The sequence below is a fragment of a genome, unplaced genomic scaffold (assembly GCF_019419815.1).
Source record: "Pyrus x bretschneideri cultivar Hongxiangsu unplaced genomic scaffold, Pyrus_bretschneideri_v1 Contig35, whole genome shotgun sequence".
NCBI classification, from domain to species: domain Eukaryota; kingdom Viridiplantae; phylum Streptophyta; class Magnoliopsida; order Rosales; family Rosaceae; genus Pyrus; species Pyrus x bretschneideri.
Window position 1 is genome coordinate 2,928,249 of NW_025999668.1, and position 27,237 is coordinate 2,955,485.

The 27,237-nt window shown below is 38.2% G+C and overlaps 3 protein-coding genes, 1 non-coding gene and 1 pseudogene across 4 annotated transcripts; 2 read left to right on the forward strand and 3 right to left on the reverse strand.

Annotated features, from left to right (window-relative positions):
- Nucleotides 1-1,012: 1,012 nt before the first annotated feature.
- LOC125468310 (riboflavin biosynthesis protein PYRD, chloroplastic-like) lies at nucleotides 1,013-2,327 on the reverse strand. The gene is made up of 2 exons (XM_048591788.1): nucleotides 2,005-2,327; nucleotides 1,013-1,826 (listed from the first exon to the last, which is right to left on the reverse strand). The coding sequence occupies exons 1-2, from the start codon at nucleotides 2,310-2,312 to the stop codon at nucleotides 1,217-1,219; spliced, it is 918 nt and encodes a 305-aa protein (XP_048447745.1). The 5' UTR covers nucleotides 2,313-2,327; the 3' UTR covers nucleotides 1,013-1,216.
- A 1,692-nt stretch (nucleotides 2,328-4,019) lies between these two features.
- LOC103965518 lies at nucleotides 4,020-10,498 on the forward strand (annotated as a pseudogene).
- Nucleotides 10,499-11,824: 1,326 nt separating this feature from the next.
- Nucleotides 11,825-15,022, reverse strand: LOC103965507 (riboflavin biosynthesis protein PYRD, chloroplastic). Its single transcript, XM_009378577.3, is given in 5 exon segments — nucleotides 11,825-12,315; nucleotides 12,318-12,709; nucleotides 12,888-13,186; nucleotides 13,769-14,319; nucleotides 14,814-15,022. Coding segments are annotated over 4 exon segments (1,275 nt in total). The 5' UTR covers nucleotides 14,138-14,319; nucleotides 14,814-15,022; the 3' UTR covers nucleotides 11,825-12,100.
- A 38-nt stretch (nucleotides 15,023-15,060) lies between these two features.
- On the reverse strand, nucleotides 15,061-15,134 carry TRNAV-CAC. Its single transcript has one exon. It is a non-coding gene; the product is annotated as a tRNA-Val (tRNA).
- A 1,851-nt stretch (nucleotides 15,135-16,985) lies between these two features.
- Nucleotides 16,986-22,290, forward strand: LOC103965508 (endoglucanase 14-like). Its single transcript, XM_048591872.1, has 7 exons — nucleotides 16,986-17,027; nucleotides 19,847-20,026; nucleotides 20,396-20,809; nucleotides 20,937-21,023; nucleotides 21,125-21,277; nucleotides 21,440-21,721; nucleotides 21,835-22,290. Exons 1-7 carry the CDS (start codon nucleotides 16,986-16,988, stop codon nucleotides 22,150-22,152), a joined length of 1,476 nt encoding a protein of 491 aa, XP_048447829.1. The 3' UTR covers nucleotides 22,153-22,290.
- Nucleotides 22,291-27,237: the final 4,947 nt, after the last annotated feature.

Sequence of the window (27,237 nt, forward strand, 5' to 3'; positions counted from 1 at the left end):
TAAAATGTAGGTTCATTCTTCATACAAACAGAATAGAAGTGAAAAGAATGGTAAGGAAAGAGGAAAGCAAAGTGAAAAAAACTAGAGTAACAATTTAACGATAAGGCAACAGACAAAATAGCAAACTAATATGGTAGTTTGATTGAAACAATATGGTGGTAGACAACATTCACTTCTCAACAAATTATGGCTTAAGACGCTTTCAGGGAAAAACAAGGTATTTATTTAAGTATGATGATGATTTTGAAGTTTTAGATCCTCCTATTGTCGCTCCAGTTAGAAGATGCGATTACGGGACAGAGGTCCAGGGCCGAAGAGGTAGAGGAAGACTTAAGAAAACTTTGGAAGAGACTCTAAGAAAAGAATTAGAGTGCTTGGAATCGAGCGTAATGACGTTTTAGAATTCATATAGCCGACCCCACTTTGTGGGAAAAGACTTTGTTGTTGATTTTTTTTCGAGGTTTAGGAGCGTATTGCCTGCAAAAAAGGACTTCGTTAGCCCAAATATGCGTGTGAAACAACGGAATTCTTTCGAAATTAAAGTTGCATGCGATTGTGCAGGCTTCATTCCATGCGTGTTCTTGTTTTGTAATTGCCTGCGAAACTGTTCGGTCAGAAGCTACCAAATAATTCAAAGTCGGTAGGATCTCACTAATAACCGGCCTCTTGGCTCCTGTAATACAGCAGCCCTCCAATCTCGAAAAGATAGCAAGCAAATACAAGACTGTAATGAATACCCATCTTTTGCGTAGAAAAATTAACATCATTCATTTTGACTGCTCTCTTGTTCCAACAGATTTCATATTGAATAAGTTGCAGAACATTCAAGGGTGAAATGTAATTGGATGAGTTGTACAATATTGATTTTGAGTTTTTATTTTCTAAACGGGTGTAAAGATAGATCGACATATTGAATTGGGCTACCGAGGGACAATTTAGGTAGTAAGTTTGGGCTTCTTAATCATTTAACACATGGATTCCAATACATACTTACAAAACCATTTCCCTTTATTCTTGGCTATGGCAGCCCTCAATATGCAGGTAAACAACATAACGAAAAATAGCAACTCCCTACGCTCTAGAGACTGGAGATCGTAAACGAACTTGGCCTCTGTCCGTACCCTCTTCCCGAATATTGTAAAATCCTTGTATTTCTCTTCAGCATCGGCACGAAAATGATCATGTCAAATCTCTTTTTGTGTTCTAGTCACTGACATTACAGATATCCCTCAAGCACAACACTCTCATTGGAAATCTTAGGCTGCAAATTCTCCACTTTCAGTCTTTTGCCCAGATCCTTCAATGCAACAGGAAAGTTCCGGACATCATTTTCATCCCACAGTGGCAATACTTCCACCACAATTTTTTGCAGCAAATTCTGCTCAATACCATCTTGGAGAAACTCTTCAAAATCACTAACATTTCCTTTTAAGTCGAACAAAACACTACACATTCCTTGAGAGTTACAGTATTCCAAAATAGCATTTAAGCTTATTTGATCAAACACCACTGTTTCGATACCTGTTTGAGCTCTCTCTAGTTCTACCGATGTCTCCTTGTCTGCAAAGACTATTAGCTTATCTGTGGGTTCCACTGTGAGAGCAGAGATTTTGATTGGAGAACTAATATTCCTAGCTATTACAATCCGAAGTGGTTGATTGGCTCCAGCTTCTTTGGACGCGGGAATAGAGACGTTCTCCATTATTGAGGAAGGAGAAAGAATAACTGCATCATATTCCTGTAACAATTGCGAATAGTAACCACCAGACGTGGCAGCTCCTTCCCCAAGCTGATCCAGAAAGCGTCCATTGACTGAGATCGAGTATCTGCAGACAAGAGGAAAGTCTCAACTTCACAGTACCAAGCAAACAAATAAAAAAATTCTTTTGGTTACACAGCACAACAATCAAAGACATCACAGCTCGAATAAGGTATCATTTCCACTCATTTTTATGTCCATTGATTTTCTCTTGCTATGGACTACTGTAAACAGAATAAATTTACCTGATAGTGACGAAAGGATTCCCCGTTAGCATACGATGGATATACGCCTCATTTAGCCTCCTGCATAATTCTTCCTCTACGCACGTAGCAACATCAATTCCTGCATCTCTTAATCTATCCAATCCCCTTGATGCTACAATTGGATTCGGATCCACCATTCCGACCACCACTCTTTTCACCTTGGCTTTGATTAGTGCTTCACTGCATGGTGGAGTTCTCCCATAATGATTACATGGTTCCAAGCTCACATATGCTGTTGCATTCTCAGCCAAATCCCCAGCATCTCTCAGAGCAAAGACCTGTAACATTTAACTTCCGGGTATAAATTTTCATTAACAGCTACTTATAAAGCTCATGTCAAAAGATAAAACACTTAGACAGCATGTAGTATCCACCTATGCTTTCATTCTTTCAACTTCTAACTCATCTCTCTTGCGTCAATTGGATAAAGAGATATTGAACTCTAATTTGGGGTGTTTTTTTTTTTTTTTTTTGTTTTGTTTTGTTTTGTTTTGTTTTGTTTTGTACTCAATTGGAGAGTAAAAGATTGGAAGCTATTCATCAGGAAAAAAAAAAAAGATTGGAAGCCTGTGATCTAAATCTTGAGCAGTTGCATGAATTACAAACTCTATTGGGACACTTTGAGGAGATCTTTGTCTTGCCATACAAGTTACCTCCTAGTAGGTCCCATGATCATTATATACCCCTCATTCTAGGTTCCAAGCCTCCCAATATAAGACCCTGTCACTATGGTAGTGCAAGAATTGCTAGATTTGGGGTTCATCAGACCTAGCCACATCCCTTTTTCTTTTCCTGTGCTATTGGTAAAAAAGAAATAAGGTAGTTTGAGGCTCTGTATAGGCTATAGAGAGTTGAGTTCACTTATTTTCAAGGACAAATATCTTATCCCTCTAATTGATGACTTATTGGATGAACTGTATAGGGCTATATACTTCTCTAAGCTTGATCTAGGTATGGATATCACCAAATTCGAATAAGTACTAAAGATATATAGAAAACAACATGCAGAACTCATGAAAGATACTATAAGTTTTTTGTTATGCCATTTGGCCTCACCAATGCTCTAGCCACCTTCCGAAAACTCACGAATGACATTTTCAAGCCCTATCTCAGAAAATTCATTCTAGTCTGTTTCGATGATATCTTGGTTTACAATAGGAATTGGGAGAATCACTTGAGTCATCTTAAACTGCATTTGAAGTTCTTAAGCAACATCAATTATTTGTCAAGAAACAGAAATGTTCTTTTGGTCAACTCAAGATTGAGTACTTCGGCCATGTGGTATCTCAAAATGGGGTTGAAGCTGATCTAGCAAAAATTCAAGACATAATTGCTTGGCCTACACCTACCATTATCAAATTATTGAGAAGATTCCTAGGCCTCACTGGTTATTACAGGAAGTTTGTCCCCAGTTATCGCAAGATATGTCAACCCCTACATCAACTCACCAAGAAAGATGGCTTTATTTGGTCCACTGAAGTAAATGAGGCATTTAAGAAGCTAAAATTTACAATGGTATCTCCTCAGGTCCTGGCATTACCCAATTTCTCACTTCCATTTGAATTAGAGTGTTGATGATTCAGATTTAGCAATATGAGCAATTTTGCAACAACAAGGCAGGCTTATTGCTTTCACAAGCAAGGCTTTGGCCCCTAAAAACCAGTCTCTATCAACTTATGAAAGAGAACTTATGTATATTGGCCATGTTGTCAAGACATGGCACAATTATCTTCAAGGAAGACACTTCATTATCAACTCAGACCATAGCAGCTTAAAGTTCTTTTTGAATCAAAGAGCCATCGCACCCCTTTAGGAAAAATAATATACTGCCTAATGCAAACAATCTGTACACCAATTTCGTCATGTGATATTCACTTGACTGATTAATTATTATTTGGATCCTTGAAATCTCCATGTCATCAGTAAATTATTGAAACCATTCCTATTGACTTTTTTGCACCCCCTGCCATTTAGGCCTCTCAAGAAATTGACTGATGGAGAACCTTAGTTCTACTGTATGTTTCAATGCAACCCTTGACAATCATTAACATAACCAGTCTTCAATGTTGATAGGAATGGAAACAATTTTAATGCCATTGCCGTCAAGAAAGTCTTGCAACACTTTCTATATCACATCACCCTATAAGCTACTAAGAATAAGTAGATTTAGCCTTCATCCAGTTTGTAAGTCCTTCAAAAGATTCTGACTAAAGAGATCACTAGATCTAGCTTGGTTTCATTGAAACTTATAATTACTAAAGACGACCCTTGCAAACATATGATTGACGGATCTATTCTCTGATTTTACAGAGTTTCCACATCCCTCATGGCCCATGTAAAATATTAAGTTTAAAACTAGGTTTCCTATGAAAAAATTTGCGTAATCACACAGGAAACCTCAATATAAGCAAAATATTCATCAGTATCATACTTTAAGAAGTGTTTTTCCATTGGCCATCACCTTTAATTCCACATGGAGGAAGCACAGAGGGCAGTGGTCTGGCAGATTTGTTTGATTCAAATACTCAGCGCCCAACAAATGCTCATGGTGTTTTCCTAGGGTTGTGGGATTGGTTGATTGAATTGGAAGCTAAAGAGATGCAGGTGCAATTTTGAAGTCACTGTTTCAAAATGTATAAATGTCTAACTCCTAAGATTAGTTTATTTGATATGCTAAACGCCTTTTTCTCTTGTTTGAAAATTTATCTGTTTCAGCTTGTAAAGAATGAAATTTGGCGGTCACATAGCTCCAATAGTGATTATGCCACGGGTTGCCTTTCTTCTGTTGTTCTTGATGGTAACCCCCCATGTTTAGCGTCTGAAAAAGATAGCAGATTTGTTTATCGTTTTCTGCATAATGGTTTTCCTTCTCTCAATGGGAGGACATCTGACATAGATTTTTCAAGCACTACTTCTTCAACAAAAGATGTAGATTGCACACTGAGATGTGGTGATTTTGTGGTATGTTCTACTTTCATAAAGCGGGTTTTTGGTAGTTCACATGAACGCTGATTGTTTGTACTACTTTTAACATAAAGTTCTTACAGTAGCTGCGCATTTTATGTACTCGAAGTTGTTTCCCTGGATATGTCTGGACTATTAAAGAACATGTAATGTTCATGATTCATTTATCAAGAATCTTTTTCTCTCTGGTGTGTACTTTTACCCTAGTACATCTTTTGTTGCATGACTGTTTATTGCCCTATGGATTTAGATATGTAAGATGATGGGTTCTACATTAAGATTTTCAGATGTTTTATTAAGATGTCGAATGTAAGTAGTTACGCATGATTGTGTTTTCTGGCACCTTTTCCTTTGATATTTGATAAACATAACAACAATTATTGGGTATTGACTTGAGATAAATAAACGTATTAACAATGTTAGAACAGAACTTCTAGATATGGAATCAATCTCATACTTATCATATGTTTCATTGTTTTTTTTGGTACACATGCAGGCACTGCTTGTAAACTGTCACTGCCTAACAATATTTCAACAAAAAGGAAACTTCAAAGCCTCTTCTGCCCTAATTCCTTCCCTCCCACAATCACTGGAGTTTTTTTGATTCAGAAAAAAAAAAAAAAAATTCAAATATAAGTTGGAAACGAAACCATCAAACAATACTAGGAACCAAATTTGCGCCCGTTTGAATTCTTTTTCTTTTCTGGACGGAATTCTTGTGCATAATAATATTGAAATACTTGTTTACCTTTCCAGTCATTCCCTAAGAACTTAACCATGTTAAATAAAGTAATCAATTAATTATATTAATTCATGTTCTGGTCTTCTCAAGTTCAAGGGTTTCAAGAAGTTGCATTTGTGCATGCGTGCGAGCTTCTTTTATATGCAAGCTAATTGTTATGAGTATGATTTTGTTTCCCCCCTGCTTTCATGTTAATTTGTGAAAAATTAAAGAACCAAATACAATTTTGCACGTGTTAAAGATTTGAAAAGTGCTAATTGTAAACTTGGTGATAATTCATGATGGTACACTTTTCTTTTATCCTCACTAACAAATTATTAATCACCGGTTGTTTGTTTATTGTTTAGATACTTAGCAGCAAATCTGGTAATCTACCCGTTGCAAGTGGGATCATAACCGATTTAAGTGAGTCCCATGTTTCAGTAAGGATAATATCTGCCATATTTCCTGGAATCCTGTTCATATGTACTATTGTGAGCCCAAATATGGCTGACTAATGCTACAGTGGCAAAATCTTAAACTTAATGAGCAAATCAATCTTGTAATTGTAATATTTTCTGCAAAAATCTAGGTTTCTTTCTCTAAACACTTACGACTTCCTTGGAGCAACCCTTCTTCAGAGGCAAGTGATCTCCTTCAGGAGGTCTGGCGTGTTGACAAAGATGATTTCATGACATCATTTTCAGTAATCAGGTATTATACTCCTGAACTCTTCCTAGAAATTTCCATATCCAAACTTTTAGAATACTTCTCTGAAATACCGTCTAAGTTCATGCTTTTTGTTGCTGAAGGTTCAACCTTGTTCAACTTTTTCTTCAAAGTACACAAGCTGCTCACCTTAGAAAGATGATTGTTGACCTAGACGTAAGTTTTGGTGAATGGTATTGTATCAAATTTGCCGTCTTTTGCTAATTCTAACTCGCTTTTCTGTTGGTCTATATGTGTGAATTCTTTTTAGGCTCCTAGGTTTGACAATGGGTCTCCACTCAGCCAGGATCCAGCAATATCCTATGTCTGGTCCCAGAGAAATTTAAATGCTGTTCAGCGTCGAGCCATTCTTAAGGTTTTCTATACATCTATCTTTTTTCCATAATGCTTACTTATCATGTCCATTTTCCCACAGAAACTCTATCCTCAGGCTAAACTTGTTTGACACTAATCTTTCAATTATCTATTGAATATGGACATTTACTAATTCAAAAATATCCAGATACTTACAGCAAAAGACTACGCTCTTATACTAGGAATGCCTGGAACGGGCAAGACATCCACCATGGTGCATGCTGGGAAAGCTCTGTTGATTAGAGGTTCATCTATTTTGCTTACGTCCTACGCAAACTCTGCTGTTGATAATCTGCTTGTCAAATTAAAGGCTGAGGTCATTTCTCTATTTCACATCTGTTGATAAGCTTGTTTTTTCTGTTATTATTATTAATTTTTTATTGTTTGTTTTAGTTAGGGACGAACCAAAACTCTTGTTCCTAGCAATTTTATCCACTATTCAATCAAACCTAGGGCCATAGTTACCATTCATCATTGGGAACAATGCTCTTAGTTGATGTTTCTTTTCTTACTCTCTAAATTTGTGGGTGTATGGTTTACCCATTTTGCGTGCCATATTTTCTGTGAAACACTACTTCGGGTTTCCTTGTATTGCATTTAAAGCATGGCAGGATATTGATTTTACACGCATCCGAAGACATGAAGCTGTGCATGAAGAAATTCGAGGCCATTGCTTTTCAGGTCAGAGTTTATACTATTGAGAGTATTTTCGTTAGTATATAATTTAATTTCTTCTCAGCATTTGAATAGTGGTTTCTTTAATAGAGATGAACATTCAAAGTGTTGAAGGCATTAAGTTAATATTAAACCAAGTCAAGGTGGTTGCCGTTACATGTTTGGGATCACCAGCCCCTTGCTTGCCAATAAGAGATTTGATGTATGCATCATGGATGAAGCTGGACAGACCACCCTTCCAGTACGTACACTTTCTGATGGATATCTTGACATTGCAGTTATGGTTAATATAACCAGAGGCGGATATTAAGCTATACTATGGAGAGGCAACATGCTTTAAACTTGTTAGAGTCTATTCAATTGTTGTGATTGTTAAAAGCATGACTATTAGTACAAGCATAATATTTGAACATGCATTATGTTTAAAATTTTGGATAATTTATGGTGGCTCATGGAATTATATGTTCTGTAATGGCATACTTCACTTGTGAAAATGAAAAAACAACTTGAATTTTTATTGATGGAGAAAATTAGCAAAGATGTGGCTAAGACCAAATTTTAGTCCTTCACGATTTGGTATTCGTTGTCAGGAGGTTAAGTGTAAGTAATCGAATCATTTTTCCCTGCTGTTAACACTTACTATCTTATGTGATTATTTGTCTTGTTGCAAGTAAAAGGATTTAGGAAAAGAAAATCCATCTGTTGTTGTTTTGTATGTTAAATTAGTCGGAGTTGCACTTAGATAGGTTGAATTTGTATTGTCTCTCTTTTAGGATTTTATTTATCTTTAAGTGAAGGTTGAAGTCACTGTTTATGTAGAACCTTATCAAAGGCAGTGATTCATGAGCAATTTTCTGTTCTATCAGGTATCTCTTGGGCCTCTGATGTTTGCTTCCAAGTTTGTCCTGGTTGGCGATCATTATCAATTACCTCCTCTGGTCAAGGTGTATATCATCGAATGTCTGTAGGGTTCTAATTGGTTGTTACGCTCTGAATTGTGGCTTGATGAAATGCCCTATGTTTTTCTATTTCCGGAGTATGGAAGCTCGAGAAAATGGAATGGGGGTAAGCTTGTTTTGTAGGCTTTCAGAAGTGCATCTTCAGGCAATTTCAGCCTTGCAAGGCCAGGTTATAATTCATTTACTATTATGTGTGTGTGTATATATTTTGGCACTTCTGTAGAAGTAATATTTATAAAACTGCTTGCATCCAGTACCGTATGTGTCGAGGCATTATGGAACTGTCAAATGCTTTGATTTATGGTGATCTTCTGTGTTGTGGCTCTCCTGAAATAGAAAATGCGAAACTCAAGGTTTCAAGTTCAATATCTCATTCATTGTGGATACAGGAGGTAAGAGCAATTTTCAAAGGAATTCCATATTTCTATTGAAATGTATACATGCTTATTCATGATGTGCACTTACATTAAGAATTATACCTATATCCTTGTCCGGTCTACTCATAAGCGATAATTGTAGTGTTCTTTTGATATCAAAATTCTCATTCAGTTTATGGCATCCTTCTGCTTCTTTGTTCCAGATACATCCATACAGGTTATCTTCCAGATCATGTTGTGTGGCATTGGAAACTATTGAATATCATGTAAAAGAATTATGACTTGATGTTCATTACAACCTGTTAGCATGTTTAAAACTTAGACTGTGCTTAGGGAAATATGATTTCCAACTTGGTTTAATTCATGACGATATGATTTTGTCACAGATTAGGTTCAAGTGAATTGTTTCACATTTTTTGGCGTTTTGAAAACTAGTGCAATGAAATTGTCGTTTTCTTCAAACTTTGATGCAATTTTCATGTGTTTTAAAACTTTGTTGCAGGTTATAAACCCAAGCAAGCCAGTTATATTTATTAATACAGGTTCACTGAAGTACTTTTATTTGTTTTCCATAATCTTTTCTTCTATATAAGCAGCATTGGTTTGTTTGTCCCTTGGTTGTTCAGTATAATCACTTTTTGCAATGTAGATTCTTTACCTGCTTTTGAGGAAAAGGATCACAAGATTGTGAGTAACCCGACAGAAGCTAACATAATTGTACAGGTTAGATATTCGCTTGAACATATATAACGCCATCATCCTTTTTTCCCCAAGAAAATATGTTTCTGATCTGTTGCAAACCGTTGAAGTAGCTTGTTTTAGCTAAATAAAATTCTCATTTTGCTTATAGGTTGTGGAGGGACTAGTCAAGAGTGGAATAAAGGGGGAAGATATCGGTGTCATTACCCCATATAACTCCCAGGCAGATATCATCCAGCTTGCCCTCAACCGCCTGACCTCTGTCGAGATACATACCATTGACAAATACCAGGTCCGGTTGAAGGATTCACTTTCTACACTGACGTTATTGTTTTCTTTATCTAACTATTTGTTTCTTTGAAAGCAGAAGGATGACATTGTTATATCTGTTTTCAGTTGTCATGATTCCACTATTATCTGATATGCAATGCCTTCTTTTCTATCCAGGGAAGAGACAAGGATTGTATACTAGTGTCCTTTGTTAGGTCAACGGAAAATCCAACGAATTGCTCCTCCTCGCTGCTCCGAGACTGGCATAGGATTAATGTCGCTCTCACTCATGCCATGGTAAGAATCACTTTGGTTTGGCCTTCTCACTCTATTATAATGTCGAAGATCATGTTCCAATCTGAATTTCCAGATTTTCTACGTTTTCGGAGTGACCAGTAACATGTTTTTGTTTTTTTATTTTTATTTTGGTTTGCTTTTGTAGAAAAAATTGATAATGGTTGGATCGCACAAAACCCTATCGAATGTTGTGCAGATGAAAATTCTTATCGAGCAAGTTGAACAGCAGTTGGGCATCTTAAATGTATCAAACAAGGATATTAAGTTTAACGGCGAGTTAAGGGGATGCTCTCAGGCTCAGATCAGATAGATGATTGATTGTAAATTTTCCATCCTGGTCGTCCAGTTTTGGTTGGTGACTGTGCATATGCTGCTGATGTATGAGGTTGAAAGTTGTATATTTAGAAAGATCTCTCTCTCTCTCTCTCTCTCTCTCAGACATTCTTTCAACAGAAAATTCTTCATTTTTATTCTTTCCCTCAGAGTCTTCAATGCAACCGGGACCCTTTTGTATCAAGAGATCACAATCACCAATGCGCGGGTGACTGAACTTGGCATAATTCTAAACTAAAAGTAGCATACTAATGCAATATAAAGTGGAGTGCAAGGGGTTTGCAGCTCAACTGACAAGGATTCTGAGCTCGATTCATTTTGTTTTTATACAAGCGATATACTAAGTCTGCGTGCTCGAACTACAATTTAGAAGTCAGATTTTATAAGGCAAACCAGATGATGTCTTTTTGTCTCCAAAAGTTTCTGACTTGCAATTCTACAAAATTCTTTAAATTATAAAATGTAGCTTCATTCTTCATACAAACACAATAGAAGTGAAAAGAATGGTAAGGAAAGAGGAAAGCAAGTGAAAAAAACTAGAGAAACAATTTAACGATAAGGCAACAGACAAAATAGCAAACTAATATGGTGGTTTGATTGAAGCAATATGGTGGCAGACAACATTCACTTCTCAACAAATTATGGGTTAAGACGCTTTCAGGGAAAAACAAGGTCTTTTTTTAGGTATGATGATGATTTTGAAGTTTTAGATCCTCCTACTGACGTTCCGGTTAGAAGATGTGACTACGGTACAAAGGTCCAGGGCCGAGGGGGTAGAGGAAGACTTAGGAAAACTTTGGAAGAGACTCTAAGAAAAGAATTAGAGTACTTGGATCTAACGGAGGACATGAAACAGAACCGAGCGTAATGACGTTCTAGGATTCATATAGCCGACCCCACTTAGTGGGAAAAGATTTTGTTGTTGTTTTTTTTTCGAGGTTCAGGAGCGTATTGCCTGCAAAAAAGGACTTTGTTAGCCCAAATATGCGTGTGAAACAACCGAATTCTTTCGAAATTAAAGTTGCAGCATGCGATTGTGCAGGCTTCATTCCATGCGTGTTTTTGTTTTGTAATTGCCTGCGAAACTGTTCGGTCAGAAGCTACCAAATAATTCAAAGTCGGTAGGATCTCACTAATAAACGGCCTCTTGGCTCCTGTAATACAGCAGCCCTCCAATCTCGAGAAGATAGCAAGCACATAGAAGACTGCAATGAATACCCATCTTTTGCGTAGAAAAATTAACATCATTCATTTTGACTGCTCTCTTGTTCCAACAGATTTCACATTGAATATGTTGCAGAACATTCACGGGTGAAATGTAATTGGATGAGTTGTACAATATTGATTTTGAGTTTTGATTTTCTAAACAGGTGTAAAGATAGATCGACATATTGAATTGGGCTACCGAGGGACAATTTAGGTAGTAAATTTGGGCTTATTAATCATTTAACACATGGATTCCAATACAAACTTACAAAACCATTTCCCTTCATTCTTGGCTATGGCAGCCCTCAATATGCAGGTAAACAACATAACGAAAAATAGCAACTCCCTACGCTCTAGAGACTGGAGATCGTAAACGAACTTGGCCTCTGTCCGTACCCTCTTCCCGAATATTGTAAAATCCTTGTATTTCTCTTCAGCATCGGCACGAAAATGATCATGTCAAATCTCTTTTTGTGTTCTAGTCACTGACATTACAGATATCCCTCAAGCACAACACTCTCATTGGAAATCTTAGGCTGCAAATTCTCCACTTTCAGTCTTTTGCCCAGATCCTTCAATGCAACAGGAAAGTTTCGGACATCATTTTCATCCCACAGTGGCAATACTTCTACCACAATTTTTTGCAGCAAATTCTGCTCAATACCATCTTGGAGAAACTCTTCAAAATCACTAACATTTCCTTTAAGTCGAACAAAACACTACACATTCCTTGAGAGTTACAGTATTCCAAAATAGCATTTAAGCTTATTTGATCAAACACCACTGTTTCGATACCTGTTTGAGCTCTCTCTAGTTCTACCGATGTCTCCTTGTCTGCAAAGACTATTAGCTTATCTGTGGGTTCCACTGTGAGAGCAGAGATTTTGATTGGAGAACTAATATTCCTAGCAATTATAATCCGAAGTGGTTGATTGGCTCCAGCTTCTTTGGATGCGGGAATAGAGACGTTCTCCATTATTGAGGAAGGAGAAAGAATAACTGCATCATATTCCTGTAACAATTGCGAATAGTAACCACCAGACGTGGCAGCTCCTTCCCCAAGCTGATCCAGAAAGCGTCCATTGACTGAGATCGAGTATCTGCAAACAAGAGGAAAGTCTCAACTTCACAGTACCAAGCAAACAAATAAAAAAATTCTTTTGGTTACACAGCACAACAATCAAAGACATCACGGCTCGAATAAGGTATCATTTCCACTCATTTTTATGTCCATTGATTTTCTCTTGCTATGGACTACTGTAAACAGAATAAATTTACCTGATAGTGACGAAAGGATTCCCCGTTAGCATACGATGGATATACGCCTCATTTAGCCTCCTGCATAATTCTTCCTCTACGCACGTGGCAACATCAATTCCTGCATCTCTTAATCTATCCAATCCCCTTGATGCTACAATTGGATTTGGATCCACCATTCCGACCACCACTCTTTTCACTTTGGCTTTGATTAGTGCTTCACTGCATGGTGGAGTTCTCCCATAATGATTACATGGTTCCAAGCTCACATATGCTGTTGCATTCTCAGCCAAATCCCCAGCATCTCTCAGAGCAAAGACCTGTAACATTTAACTTCCGGGTATAAATTTTCATTAACAGCTACTTATAAAGCTCATGTCAAAAGATAAAACAATTAGACAGCATGTAGTATCCACCTATCCTTTCATTCTTTCAACTTCTAACCGATCTCTCTTGCTCTCTGCAAACGCACGGACACAGAAGGACCCCACCATTACTAAACTAATAATTTAAAAACTTTATAAGCACAAAACTTTTAGAACGTCTGATGCACCTATAGCAAGAGCTGAAATAGGAAGAGAATTCCAGAATCCGGATTGCTATCCCCATGCGAACATTTTCAGCTAAATGCTCCACAGTGGTGAAGAAAATATAATTGGAAATTTAACATAACCCCAGAAAGAACAGGACCATGCTATCCAAAAAATAAAAAGTTGAAAGAATCAGTGTGCAGGTATATACTTCCCTTTATTTATTTTTAGTGATCTTTCCAAAATATTTTAACTTGTAAGTTGTAAGCAACCAAACAAAGAGCAAAGTGACCGATAATTTTGACCACCTCATTACTCAAACCGGTATCCATGCATTGAGAAGCAGAACTAAAACTGAGGAAAGAAGTTTACCTCAGCATGCGGCTGGCCAGCTTTTGGGTGAAAGCCTTCACCAACAACCTTGCCATCCTTGACAATAACACAACCCACCATAGGATTGGGGCTGGTGCACCCGATAGCCGTTCTTGCAAGCTCCACACACCTCCTCATGTAGAACCCATCATCTGTATCCTCTTGTTGTGCCACTCCACACGTGACCCCAACAAACTTACCATGGGTTCTTAAACCAGTTGGTGATTTCGACACCCTTTTGAAGGAACTGCAAAAACCCGATTTGGGACTTGGATTCAACCTCAAAAGCTTAGTGGAAAGTTGCTGAGATAGTGAGCCATTGGGTGGACTTAGGGTGTAACTTGGGAGTGAAAGTTTTTGAACTTGCATTTCTTTTGTTTGTAAATGTAAACCTCCGATCAGAGTTTTGCAACTTCAGCCAGATTTGTTGAAATGAGTGCAACTCCCTGAGTGAGCCTCGGGTTGTTCCCACTCTTTAAGGCCAACTTATTCACTGTAAGAGCTGAGCAGCACAGATTTTCCGTTGTTTCAGTTTCTTAGAAACTGTGTTTCTGCAAAGCAAATGAATCAAGAACTAAAGAGAGAGACTAGAAATGCAGATAAACAGCGGCCATATGGAGTTCTATCGCCTCAATCTCTTACTGTGAGATCACTTGTGCGTATATTATCTTCTGATAACAGATATTTTAACTTGTAATCTAAATCCCCATTAGCACAACCACAATTCCTCTAAACCCAACGATAAACTAAACCCATTTTCCCCTTTCCTCGAGAAATCATGCCCAAGCACCTTATGCAGGTTCGATTCCCACCGATTTCCCTCCCCTGACAAATAACTATTTAACACACTAACGCTATCGGTCTACTTCAAAATAACTGAATCTGGAGACTGGAGATGCATACAATATAGAAAAAATGAAAGACACGAACTTAAATCTAGTCCCATATATACGATTGAAACCCAGAACCCAAGTACAATCAGTGTTACAAAAACTTGAACCAATTGAAGTCAAGAGTTGTTTAACAAAGAGAGCAAATCGTTTACCTTTGTGGCTGTGGGAATACCAGTTTCAACGAGGAATTGAAATGGGTGCAAATTCTTGTCAATCTTTCCCTTGAAAATGTAAAAATCAGGAAAAAAAGTGGAAAATGTAAAAATCAGGCAAAAAGTGGAAGAAATTGTTGGCAGCCAGCGTTTGATCGGGAGACTGAACCCAAAAACAAAAAAAAAAATTGGGATTGAAAGGATACTGTTGGCAGTAGGAAACTGGTAAAAATGTAACGTTAAAAAGTGTCTGAGCTCGGGTTCGAACCGGGGACCTCTAGTGTGTGAGACTAGCGTGATAACCGACTACACCACCCAGACAACTTGCTGATAGTGCTTCAGTTAACTATAATAACGTCTCGTTAGTAATTTCTATGCCAAGATTGTTTTATTCTCACTAAATTAGGTATATTGTTTTAACAATATAAGAATTTTATGTGGTTTTTATTTTTTTTTATTTTTTTATTATTTTTTTAATAAATTTGGGAGGGGGAGTTTCAAACCCAATACATATGAGTAGAAACTCAAACACCCTATCTATTAGAATATTGGACTACATGCAGTTACTAAAACATGAATATTGGAATATTTGAATTTATGATTTTTTTTTGTGTTTACTTAAACATGAATATTGGAATTATCATGGCCAGGGCTGAGGGAAGGCGTAAAGAAAGGTTATATGCATATTGAAGTGGAAAGTTGCAGTAGTAAAAATTCACAGTCTTCGGTCTTGACGAATTTGTACCAATAAACTAAATAAACACTTCTGATTAAAGACCAAAGCCACAAACTCAAGGTGTGGGGGAGGGGGTTAGCCAATATAACTCCGATGCCTAAGTTAGTTTTCTGAAAAAGAGAGAGGTTTAGAGCTTAATTGCATAGCAAAAACTTACCAAAATTTAGTAGGAATGGGGTATTTATAGGAGTTAGGGTTGCGTACATGTGTAGGTTTTCCATGTCATGTGTCGTCCGGTTGGTCAAGGTGTGTCATCTGTTGGATGGAGGAGAAATGATTATCCCAAAGATATTATTAATTAAATACCTTATTGGGATTATCTTGTAATATTTTTGATTGGATGTGTTTATGATTCCTTACTTGATTGAATTGGTCTTCAATTCGAAAAAATATAAAGATAAGATTTATCAATTAATCCTATCTTTAATACCTTTGACATTTCTCCTTGCCATGGGTAGAAGAGCTTGATGAGGTTGTTGTTAGATGCTCAAGTCTTCAAGAGAGTTTAACTGCCAATGGAATAAATGTGGGTCTCGCAAATTTAATAAGGGCATTCTTGTTATTAGCTGGTAAAAGTTCATGTGTCAACTCCAGGATTTTTCGAATCAAATACCCCCACACCTGCTTTGTTGCATGCAAGAAAGGGCAAGAGGGGTAGAAATCCCAAGTTAAGTGGATAAGACAGAAGAGTTGATCGTCGTCGTCTTCTTCATTGTAGCTGCACCAAAGGTAAGAAAAAATAAAACTTTTCCTCTTCTTTTTTATTTTTGTTGTAGGTGAGCCGTGTTAGGATGATGACGTGCAAGGTACTGCAATGTAGACTTGGGTTAGCTCGGGTGAAGCCGAGGTGCTTGGAAGAGGTGGGCCAATGGGCTTGCCTCGCTAGGTTGGATTGAGAAAGAGAAGAATAGCTGAGTGCAAGGCGATTTCTACATGAGTGGGCCTATGAGCCAACTGGAGAGAGAGATGGCTCGTGAGGCCTAAGCACTTAGTCATTAGGTTCTTGTGGTTCTAGGCTAAGGGGTGGCACGCTAAGCAGTGTCCTGGTGTGCTAGCTCTATTTATTATTTTCTTTATATCTCTTTGGCAATCTTCTAAGCACCTTATTGGTGTTTTTGCAAAGGAAGTTTTCAATATGCCTTCTTCTAGCTACAAAAGTGACGAGTATCTTCTGCCTAAGTATTGTCAGGGTGGGTCTTACTGTGAAGTCGGTTACTTTATGGTTGCTCAAGTTAAGATTGGTTATAATGAGCTATTTGAGGATTTTCTTGAGACATATAAGCACACAATCCCATTCGGAGTTCTTGTGAAGCGCGTGAAAGGTGGAAGTAATAATAATTCATGTACTGAGGTTGCTAAAGCGAGGAAGAGAGCTATCAAGTTTCACCCGACTACTTCACAATGAGATTGATCTTTCTTATGTCGCGCTTTCTCCTATGAGGTGTGCTCTTGCTCAATGCTCCCTGAATTCAATTTGTGCGAGGGTGGGATTCTTAAACTTGAGCAAGTTCTTCGATTTAGGCTTGAACATCAATGAGTTCTAGTATTTTCCGAGGTTGACAACAATGATGGCGTGGGGCAGTGAAGTCTCGCCAAAAGCTTTTCGACTCCTAGAGCATGAGTGATCATGAATGGGTCAAGGAGGCTCTGGAGGTAAGTGATAGTGGGAGTCTTTGGAGGTAAGTGGAGAGTGGGAGTCAGTCTCTTCGCCTGAGCTGCATGTTCTGACTGCTTGGAATTTTTATTGAGTTGCTATTGACTTCAAGTTACTGAATATGTTCTTTTCTTTTTGCAGATTTCGAGTTTGGCTCAACTCCCAAGACCAAGTCTAACATGAATAAAGTGCATGTCATTTGGATAAAGCGCTCCAGTTACACCTGGGCAGCAAAACCCATCCATGTGTGGATATCAAGATAGTTTACATTCTCTTAGAGAAAAGCATGCCTCAAAAAGGTGTCGACGAATTAGTTTACCCTATCATGTTGGAGAGCATACCAGATTAGTGTCAGGGGATTAGTTTTGCCTTCTCATGTTAGAGAGCATACCCATATGGGTGTTGGGGATTAGTTTACCCTATCGCGTACCCTAAGAAGGGTGTAAGAAATAGCTTACCCTTTATCCTAGGAGAGTAGACCCTGAGAAGGGTGTTAAATGGTAGCTTACCCTCTCTCGGAGGAGAACATGAGTGTTGTTTTTGAACATGCATTTTAGCCAAATTTATGAATAACTTCTCAAATCTTCATTGAAAATAGGCGAAATGTATCAAACTTTGTTGGAAAGTAGAACCGCAAAACAACTTGGAAAATTATTGGCTTGCGATGTCTTGTTTGTCAATCTACTTGAGACTTCGAACTTATTTGGCTTGGACGAGATTCAAGGAGCGAAGGTCAGGTTAGAATAGTACGTTCTCATATTGTAGGCATTTCACTACTTCTTAATTTTGTTGTCATTCATGGTGGTGAGCGTGTAACTATTCTTCTGTCTGCTCTGCTGATTTAGTAAGGACCTTCTCAGGTGAGATCCATCTTTTTGGAGCCATCTCTACATGCATTAATGAAGGTTTTTCTCAAGACAATGTTTCTAGGCTGGAACTACCGGATCGTGGCCTTTTAGTTATAGCTGGAGAATAATTGTTGCTGATAAGTTGTGATTTTGGTGACAACCTTGTCGCATTCTTCCTCTACCTGGCCACCTCATTTTCCTTTAGCTCTAGATTTGGCAGTATAGTATTAATGGTTGACATGATGACATTGGGGGAAATGATTGCCTTGGGGTTGAATGTTAGGAAGAAGGGAGTTTCGTTGGTTGCTCGTTGTTTGGTTATGGATACACCTATAGAACAACTGGGAGCTCGTCTGGCCGCTTCCCTTTCTTGTTTCTGAGTGACCTTTTGAGGTAGTCTAAGACAGTCTTATTGGATTCCTCGGCCTACCCATTACCCTGGGGTAATCTTGGTGTAGACATGTGCTGCTTGATGCCATATTTCTGGAAGAACTTCACCAAGTCTTTGCCTACGAACTCTGCGTCATTATTGCTTTCAAAAGAGTATGAGATTCTGAATTGGCAGCTAATGTTCTTCCAGATGAATTTTTCTATGTCTGTCTGGGTGGTTGTAGTTATGGGTTCAACTTCAACCTATTTGGTAAAGTAGTTGGCCACTACGATCATGATGTTTTTGCCCTAGTAACAAGCGACATTGGTCCCACTAGGTTGATTATTAATTGCATGAATGCCTCAAGGGATTGTCTGCGGATAGAGTTCGCTGGTAGGTAGTGCGGCACTGGCTTGAAGCGCTGTCAATTGTCGCATATTTGTAGAAGTTCTTTAGCATCTTAAGGCATGGTTGACTAGTAATAGCCTACGTTAAGAGCTTTCTAAGCCAAGGAACAGCCACTAGAGCACCTTCGTGGATCATGCTCAAAATCTTCAGGTCGTCAAGAAGCACCAGGTAACGAAGATGTGGTCCTATGAAGGATCTTCGAACAAGCATGCCATTCACATGTACTTGCGTCCTGCCTTCGCTTGGAGCTTTACTTGATGCCTAAGTCAGTTTCTCTGAAAAGAAAGTTTTGAGAGCTTAATTGTGTAGCAAAAGCTTACCAAATTTGGTGGAGAATGTGTATTTATCGGAGCTAAGACAGACCACATGTGTAGGGTTTACCATGCCATTTGTTAGTATGGTTGGCCAATGTGTGTTATCTGTTGGATAGAGGAGAAAAAAATTATCACATAGGTATTATTAATTAAATAATTTCTTGGAATTATCTTGTAGGATTCTTGATTGGATGTGGCTGTGATTTCTTGCTTAATTGAGTTGATGTTAGAAAAACATAAGATATTATTTAGTAATTAATTCTATATTAAATACCTTTGAAAGAAAAAAAAATCAGAAATCATATCAACGAAAAAAACCAATAAATTGATCATAAGATTCATGAAATTTCGCAAAAAAGAAAAAGAAAACGAAAGGTTTCGAAATACCGAACAGAAGTTGGTTTGAATTAATAGTAATGCAAAATAAAGGAAGGAAAATGAAACAGTAATGTCGGATATTCCTACAGCTTAATTGACAAGGAAAATTAAATCATATCAACACTATCCCTAATTAACAATCGTGGACTTCTCTATTACAGAAAGTATCACAAAATCAAAATCATAACTATCCCAAAATGGCATCAACGAATTTAAAAATTTCACTATAAATTTGAGGCATATCAAGGCTTTGTTTTTCTGCATTCTTCTTGACTTATTAGCTCCCAGATTATTCAGCATGGCTTCCCCCAATTTATTTGGTTTGATTTGCCTTCTTATGTTTTTATTGACTACTCAACATGCAGTTCTTGGTGATATAGACTATGGCGATGCTCTCACCAAGTCTTTGTTGTTTTACGAGGCTCAACGTTCCGGTATATTGCCTTCCACGCAAACAGTGCAATGGCGTGGAGATTCTGGGCTTAAAGATGGAAATGATGCTGGTGTAAGTTCACAAAAATTTAACCTTGCTCCCTTTGATGATGAACAATTGAACATATAGAATTTTTCTTTGGGAAAACGATTCGCGCACGCCCTTCTTCTCCTGTTGCAGACCCTGCCTGTTTATTTTGTTCCTTAATTCTCATTTGATTTGTTCAAACTAAATCCTAGATGCAAACAGACCTGTTAATGGGTAGAAATAGGTGTACGAAAACACACTTTCTTCAAAATCACAATTAACAATTGTTAGCATCCACAGTACACATTCGAAAACTAACGCTAGCATTTAGAATTTTGCAGCTTGTTATGTTAGAGAAATTATTTTCTTATGCGTTACATGACCTTCCATATACTACTTGATCACATGTAACAGGTTGATCTTGTGGGAGGATATTATGATGCTGGTGACAATGTCAAGTTTGGATTTCCCATGGCATTCACAATAACAATGCTTTCATGGAGTATATTGGAGTTCACTAAACAACTCGAGGCCAAGGATGAGCTGTCAAATGCATTGGATGCCATCAAATGGGGAACGGATTATCTCATCAAAGCACACACTGCGCCGAATGTCCTCTATGGTGAAGTTGGTGATGGTGATTCAGATCATGAGTGCTGGCAGAGACCCGAAGACATGACCACTCCGCGAACAACCTTTAAGATTAATGAGCAACACCCAGGATCTGACCTTGCCGGTGAAACTGCTGCTGCTTTGGCTGCAGCTTCCATTGCTTTCAAGGATAAAAACCCTAAATATGCATCCGACCTTTTGACGCATGCAAAACAAGTAATACTCTAACCAGATCTCCTACCCTATTTTTGGGTTCAAAAATTTCGTACTAGATTATGCATATTATTACTTTTCACATATATAATTGGTGTACCAATATCTAAGGATACATGAAAATTTGCAGTTATTCGAGTTTGCTCGCAATCACCCTGGCATTTATTCGAATAGCATTTCAGCAGCAGGAAAATTCTATGCCAGCAGTGGATATGAGGTAATAATTAACATTTAACATGGTTGCAAATATTAAGTCTAATTAATCAGTTAAATCTTTGTGACAAAATTTTAAAAAATTGTGTACGTGTTTCTCGTCAGGATGAGCTATTATGGGCTGCTTCATGGCTTCATCGTGCTACTGATGATAAAACCTACCTGGATAATCTTGGCCAAGCAGGCAATACTGGTGGTGCTAGAACTGTGTTTGCTTGGGATGACAAGTTTATTGGCGTACAAGTCCTTGTTGCAAAGGTACTAGACCAACTCTGTGTGAGTATCGCAGTAAATTTATTTATCATATAGTTTGATATATTATGTTAATTGTTAGACAATATTGAATTATAGTTGTTGAAAAACTGTAATGTGTCTAAATATGTGGTACGGATTCATAATATGACGATAAAATATATGCAGCTTGTTCTGGAGGGCAAGGTAGACTCTGCAGGTGCATGGGGACAATACAAGAGCCAAGCTGAGCAATTCATTTGCTCTTGCATTCAAAAAGGTAACAACAATGTGAAGAAGACGCCTGGTGGGTTGTTATGGTTTTTGCCATGGAACAATCTTCAGTACACTTCAACTGCTGTATTCGTCGCAACCGCATATTCAGAGTACTTGAACGCCAAGCATGCCTCCATTCAATGCCCTGGCGGCATTGTCAAGCCATCTGATCTTATTGCCTTGGCCCAGTCACAGGTATAAATATCCTTTTCATCCTTAAGATGACGGACAATTATTTAGGGTTAACATATTTGTTGATGAAGTAGGATGCTCTAAACTTAAACTTTATTCTCTTTCCAATTTACTAGGTGGACTATATCTTGGGATCGAATCCAGGGGGTATGAGTTTCATGGTTGGATTTGGGACAAAATATCCGACGCAAGTTCACCACAGAGGAGCATCCATTGTTTCAATCAAGGAGAATTCAGCTCCTGTTTCATGCAAAGCTGGGTTCGACTTGTGGTTCAACAAGACCTCGCCAAACCCGAATGTATTGGATGGAGCAATCGTTGGTGGCCCGGATGAGAATGATGGCTATTCAGATTCAAGGTCGAACTTCCAAATGGCTGAACCAGCAACTGTTTCTACAGCACCACTAGTAGGTGTCCTCGCTAGGCTTGCCTGAGTTAATTGGTAGTTTTCATCCATTGTCCTGAACTTGGCCACTGTCTAGGGTTGTGTTCTATCATTTTCTCTAGTTTCCAACAAAAGTCCCATTGTCCTGAACTTTAACTCTATAAAGTAAAAACTAATTAACTTTTAGTCTATATTTAGGTGATAAAGGCCAATTGCAAGATATGAGACGAACCATAAAGCATTTCATCATGATCAATTTTGTAAGCCTACTTGAGTATTGAGCATTTATCTGTAAGAACTGAGTTCCTTGCAATGATTAGTTGTTGCAACTGAGAAAAAGAGTCAATTTTCTCACATAAAATCATTCATATACGTGTGGATATGGATAACATATCAATTTTTTTTTATATGTATCCGTTTTATTTGTTTGATTCTTGCTCGAGCTAGATGATGAAAAATTTTCATGTCCGGTCCTTTTGAGGAATGGCTCCTTTCACGTACGTAAAACTTTCGTATTAAGTTGCCTACCTTGGTTGTCTTTCAATCAGTCAATTATTTATCGTCACAAATTGAGTATAACTTAATGACATATCTCTCCATCACATCATGAACTCATGTAGATACAGAGAGAAAAAAAATACCCATTTATTCTCTTATGCATAGTGACTTTTTATGGGTTAAAAACATTTGTCCATGTAAATACGTTTTTTACTTGTGTAACAAAAGACCAATTGCATGTGTTTTTTATTCCCCTCTCAAAATCGCTTGCAAATATTTCAAATACATGTAGCCGACGGTGGAGGTACGTAAATTAAAAGTCATCCTATGTTGTATCATGTAGCTTTGGTTGAAAAACGAGAAGTTTACTAGACATATATGTTAGTAATTAAGGGCAGTTAGTTAGAGATAATTCTCCCTATTATCTTATTTATCAATTTATATTTGAATTGTAATTTAAACTTCAAATGTAATTGTTTAGATGAGATAGGACTCTTGTATCTCTACTGTATAAAATGATGTATACCAGCATTACGAAAGTTAATGAGAATCAGAAAGTTTACATGGTATCAGAGTCTTGAATTTTTTTTTTCCACGGTTGAGGAAAATTAGTCAACATCGCCACCATCACACTGTACTTCGGTCCTAAACTGTGAAGCACATAAGGCAGCAAATCTTCATTGGCAACAGGGTTGTCCAATGGACGTCAACTGATCAGCAATGTTCTTAGCCTGACCAAGATAATCTGCGATGGATTTTGTCCCCTTTTGAAGTGAAACAATTGAAACCGATAGTGAGTGGCATTAGCAAGACTATTGTGAAAAATTCTGACGAAGATGCTCCAAATTTTACGAGAGGTAGAAAGCCCAACGGTCAAAGAAAGAATCGGCTCAGTGAGGGTGGCTCAAAGCATAAGGGTTTGGTCAGTTTGATACCAGGCAAGATACTCAGGGTTTGGAGAAGTATTGATCACTGGCGAAAGAACAGTAGAAGTATCAGAGTCTGCAGAGGTAATAGAAGAGGCAACTGGAGCAATGGTAGTGATGACCGGAGAAGAGCACATATACGATCCATTGACAAAACACCAGAAATTCTGGCCAATTAAAAATGGCTTCACCTGACTCTCCAATGAGAGATAATTGGTTTCAGATAGTTTGATAGAAACCAAGGTAGACATATTGGGAATGGTGGTGATGTTCAATGAGCTGCGTTCTCGGTTGCTTTTCTTTGAGTCACAACATACTCTTTTTGAAACGCCCGCATCTGCTCCTCATGCGTTCTATTATGCTCGTAATGGTGGGAATGGTCCCTCAGGGGGCCGTAATAATGGTGGTGGGCAACCTCTTAGAAACCCTGACGGTAATGGTGGTTCTCGTGGGTTTTGCGGACCTGGTGGCAATGGTCATCAAGCACAGGCTCCTGCCATTGGTGGCACTAGTTTAGGGTGTAACAATCGTGGGGCTCAAAGTGGTAACTCCCTTGCTCTTGGACTTCTTGGTCCTTCTCCCAATTCTCATGGCCCTTAGTGCTGGGCTTGTTAACAATATGGTCATATTGCTATATAGTGCCCTCAAACTGCTCATGGAGATGATGACTTATCTTGGGCCTTTGCAAGAATGCATGTTGCCTCCTCTACTAATCCTTATTGGTATCCGGATCCCGATGCAACCCATCATATGACCAGTGATGCTCATTTTATGACATCTACTGCTGGGAATGGTCAACATGGTCAGGTGGTTGTTGGTAATGGTCATGCTCTCCCTATTGCGGACATTGGTAATATTTCCTTTGAGTCGGGGTCCTATATTTTCTGTTTGTCTCAAGTTTTACATGTCCCTGCAATTCGTAAAATTTTGTTGTCTGTTTCTAAGTTCACAAGGGACAATTGGGTTAGTTTAACGTTTTTACCTTGGGGTTTTGTCATTCATTATTTAAAAAATTGTGTTATTCTGTTTTAGGGCCCAAGTGAGGATGGTCTCTATCCTATCAAACTTGATTGTGCACCTAGGAGTAAGGTCTTCTCAAGTCCGTGCCTTTGCTTCCCTATTTGCGTCGCCCTCCTTGTGGAATCATCGTCTTGGGCATCCATCTCGTCAAGTTCTTAGTGTTTTAGTGTTTAGTAATTTGTTAGGGCCCTCATTTTCTGTTTCTAATAAAGAATTTTGTAATAGTTGCGCGTTGGCTAAATCCTATCCCTTGTCGTTTAATTCTTTAGAACATTGTTCTATGTATCCTTTTGATTTAATTCATTCTAATGTTTGGATGTCTTCGGTAGCTTCTATATTAGGTTTTCGATACTATGTTTTATTTACTGATGACTTTACGCATTATACTTGGATTTTTCCCATGTGTCAGAAATATGAGGTGTTTAAATATTTTAGTAATTTTTTATCGTATGTTCAAACTCAATTTTCTATGACTATTAAACAATTTCAAAGTGATGGGGGTCGGGAGTTTAATAATTCATCATTTAAACAATTGTGTGTGCAAAAAGGGATTCATCATTGGTTTTCTTGTCCTCATACATCGCAGCAAAACACTATTGCTGAACGTAAGCATCGCCATATCACTGAAATGGGTCGCACTCTTTTACTTGCTGCAAAGCTTTAGTACAATCTTGGGGCCGAAGCTCTTACCACTGCGATTTATTTAATCAACCATTTGCCTACACATGTACTCAAGTGGGCTTCTCCATATAACACTTTGTTTGGGCGTGATCCTGATTATCTTGCTCTTTGTATTCTTGGATGTGCTTGTTTTCCATTTAGGGTGATTACACCACTAATAAGTTACAATCTAGATCTCTGGCTTGTGTTTTTCTTGGATACAGTGAGCAATACAAGGGATATCGCTGTTTACATCCTGCTAGTGGGAGAGTTTATTTATCTAGCCATGTTGTTTTTATTGAGGAAGTATTTCCCTATGATTCTCTTGCTATCACTTAGCGTGTGGAACCCTCAGAATTTGTTTTTGTTCCTGTGGTGCATGTGGTGCCTTCTTTGTTATCAGGAGCTTTCTCATTGCCCCCACCACCTACATCTTCAGATGCTCTGCCTTCATCAGCTGCGGTATAGCTTGGTACTGAACAGGATGCTTCTCTTGCTGCTCCATTGGCCGTTGATCCATTTGCGGAGTAGATTTTTTTTAAATGAAGGCATGCACAACCAAGTAAAATAATTGGTTTTAGGTTGTTGAGAACAAGGTACAATAAAAAATCTCTAAATTAGAAAGCTAAATTCTAAATTGTAATGCCCTCAACGAATGGATGAAGTAAATTCATATAAATACATTGCAGAGTAAAATTGTTGTGTCATCATGATACTTGAACAGTTGAATCTTATGATAAATGATCATTTGAATTCAATGTACATATGAAACCCACACCCCCCACCGCCACCCCCCCCCCCCCTCCTCTCTCAATTGAGTTTGGTTTAGGTTAGGAAACATGGAATGTTTGGAACCAAACTCAAACTTTTAATTGTCATATTACATTTTTTTTCTCTCACCCAAAAAACTGAGTGGGGGCGGATCCCTCCCTAGGGCCTTATGTAGCTCCGTCTGTGGACGTGGTCCCTTGTTCCTCCTGTACCTCATGCCAACACCATTGGTTGTAAATGGGTATTCAAGTTAAAGCGCAATTCTGATGGTTTGATTGAGTGCCATAAGGCACGTCTCGTTGCCAAAGGTTTCCATCAGCAAGCTGGTGTTGATTTTTCCGAGACTTTTAGTCCCATGGTAAAACCGACGATGATTCGTACTGTTCTTAGTCTTGCCGTATCTCTTGGGTGGCCTCTTCACCAACTTGATTTGAAGAATGCTTTTCTTCACGGCTCGCTAATGGGGGAAGTTTACATGACTCAACTGCCTGGTTTTGTTGATCCGAATCATCCTTATAATGTTTATAAGCTTCAAAAGGCAATATATGGACTTAAGCAAGCCCCACGTGCTTGGTTTCAATGTCTTAGCTCCTTCTTGATTCAATCCGGGTTTCTCCAAAGTCGATCTGACAATTCAATATTCACATTTCATCGGGGTTCTATAATTCTTGTGCTTCTTCTCTACGTTGATGATATTGTGCTCACGTGTAATTCTCCTAGTTTGATTAAATCTTTTATAACGACGTTGGGTCTTGAGTTTGAACTTAAAGACTTGGGCAAGTTACATTACTTCTTAGGTATTGAAGTATTATATTTGTTTACTGGCGTTTGTTTAACCCAAAACAAATACACTTTGGAGATTTTGAAGCGGAGCAATCTCCTTGAATGTAAACCATGCTCCACTCCTATAGCTGCCAAACCATAGCTCTCTGTTCATTCAGGTTCTCCACTCCCTGATGCTTCCCTTTATCGTCAACTCGTAGGAGCCCTTCAATACCTAACGCTCACTCGGCCGAATATTTCATATGCAGTGCAATCTGTCTCTCAGTTCATGGGTTCGCCTATTACTAAGCATATGAAGGCTGTGAAACATATATTACGATACCTCAAGGGCACTCTGGGCAAGGGATTATGGTTCAATCCTTCCCTTTCACCACTTCATCTTGTTGCATATTCGGATGCCGATTGGGCAAGTTGTCTGGACACCCGTCGATCTACCACTAGGTTTTGCATATTTTTGGGAGGTAACTTGATTTCCT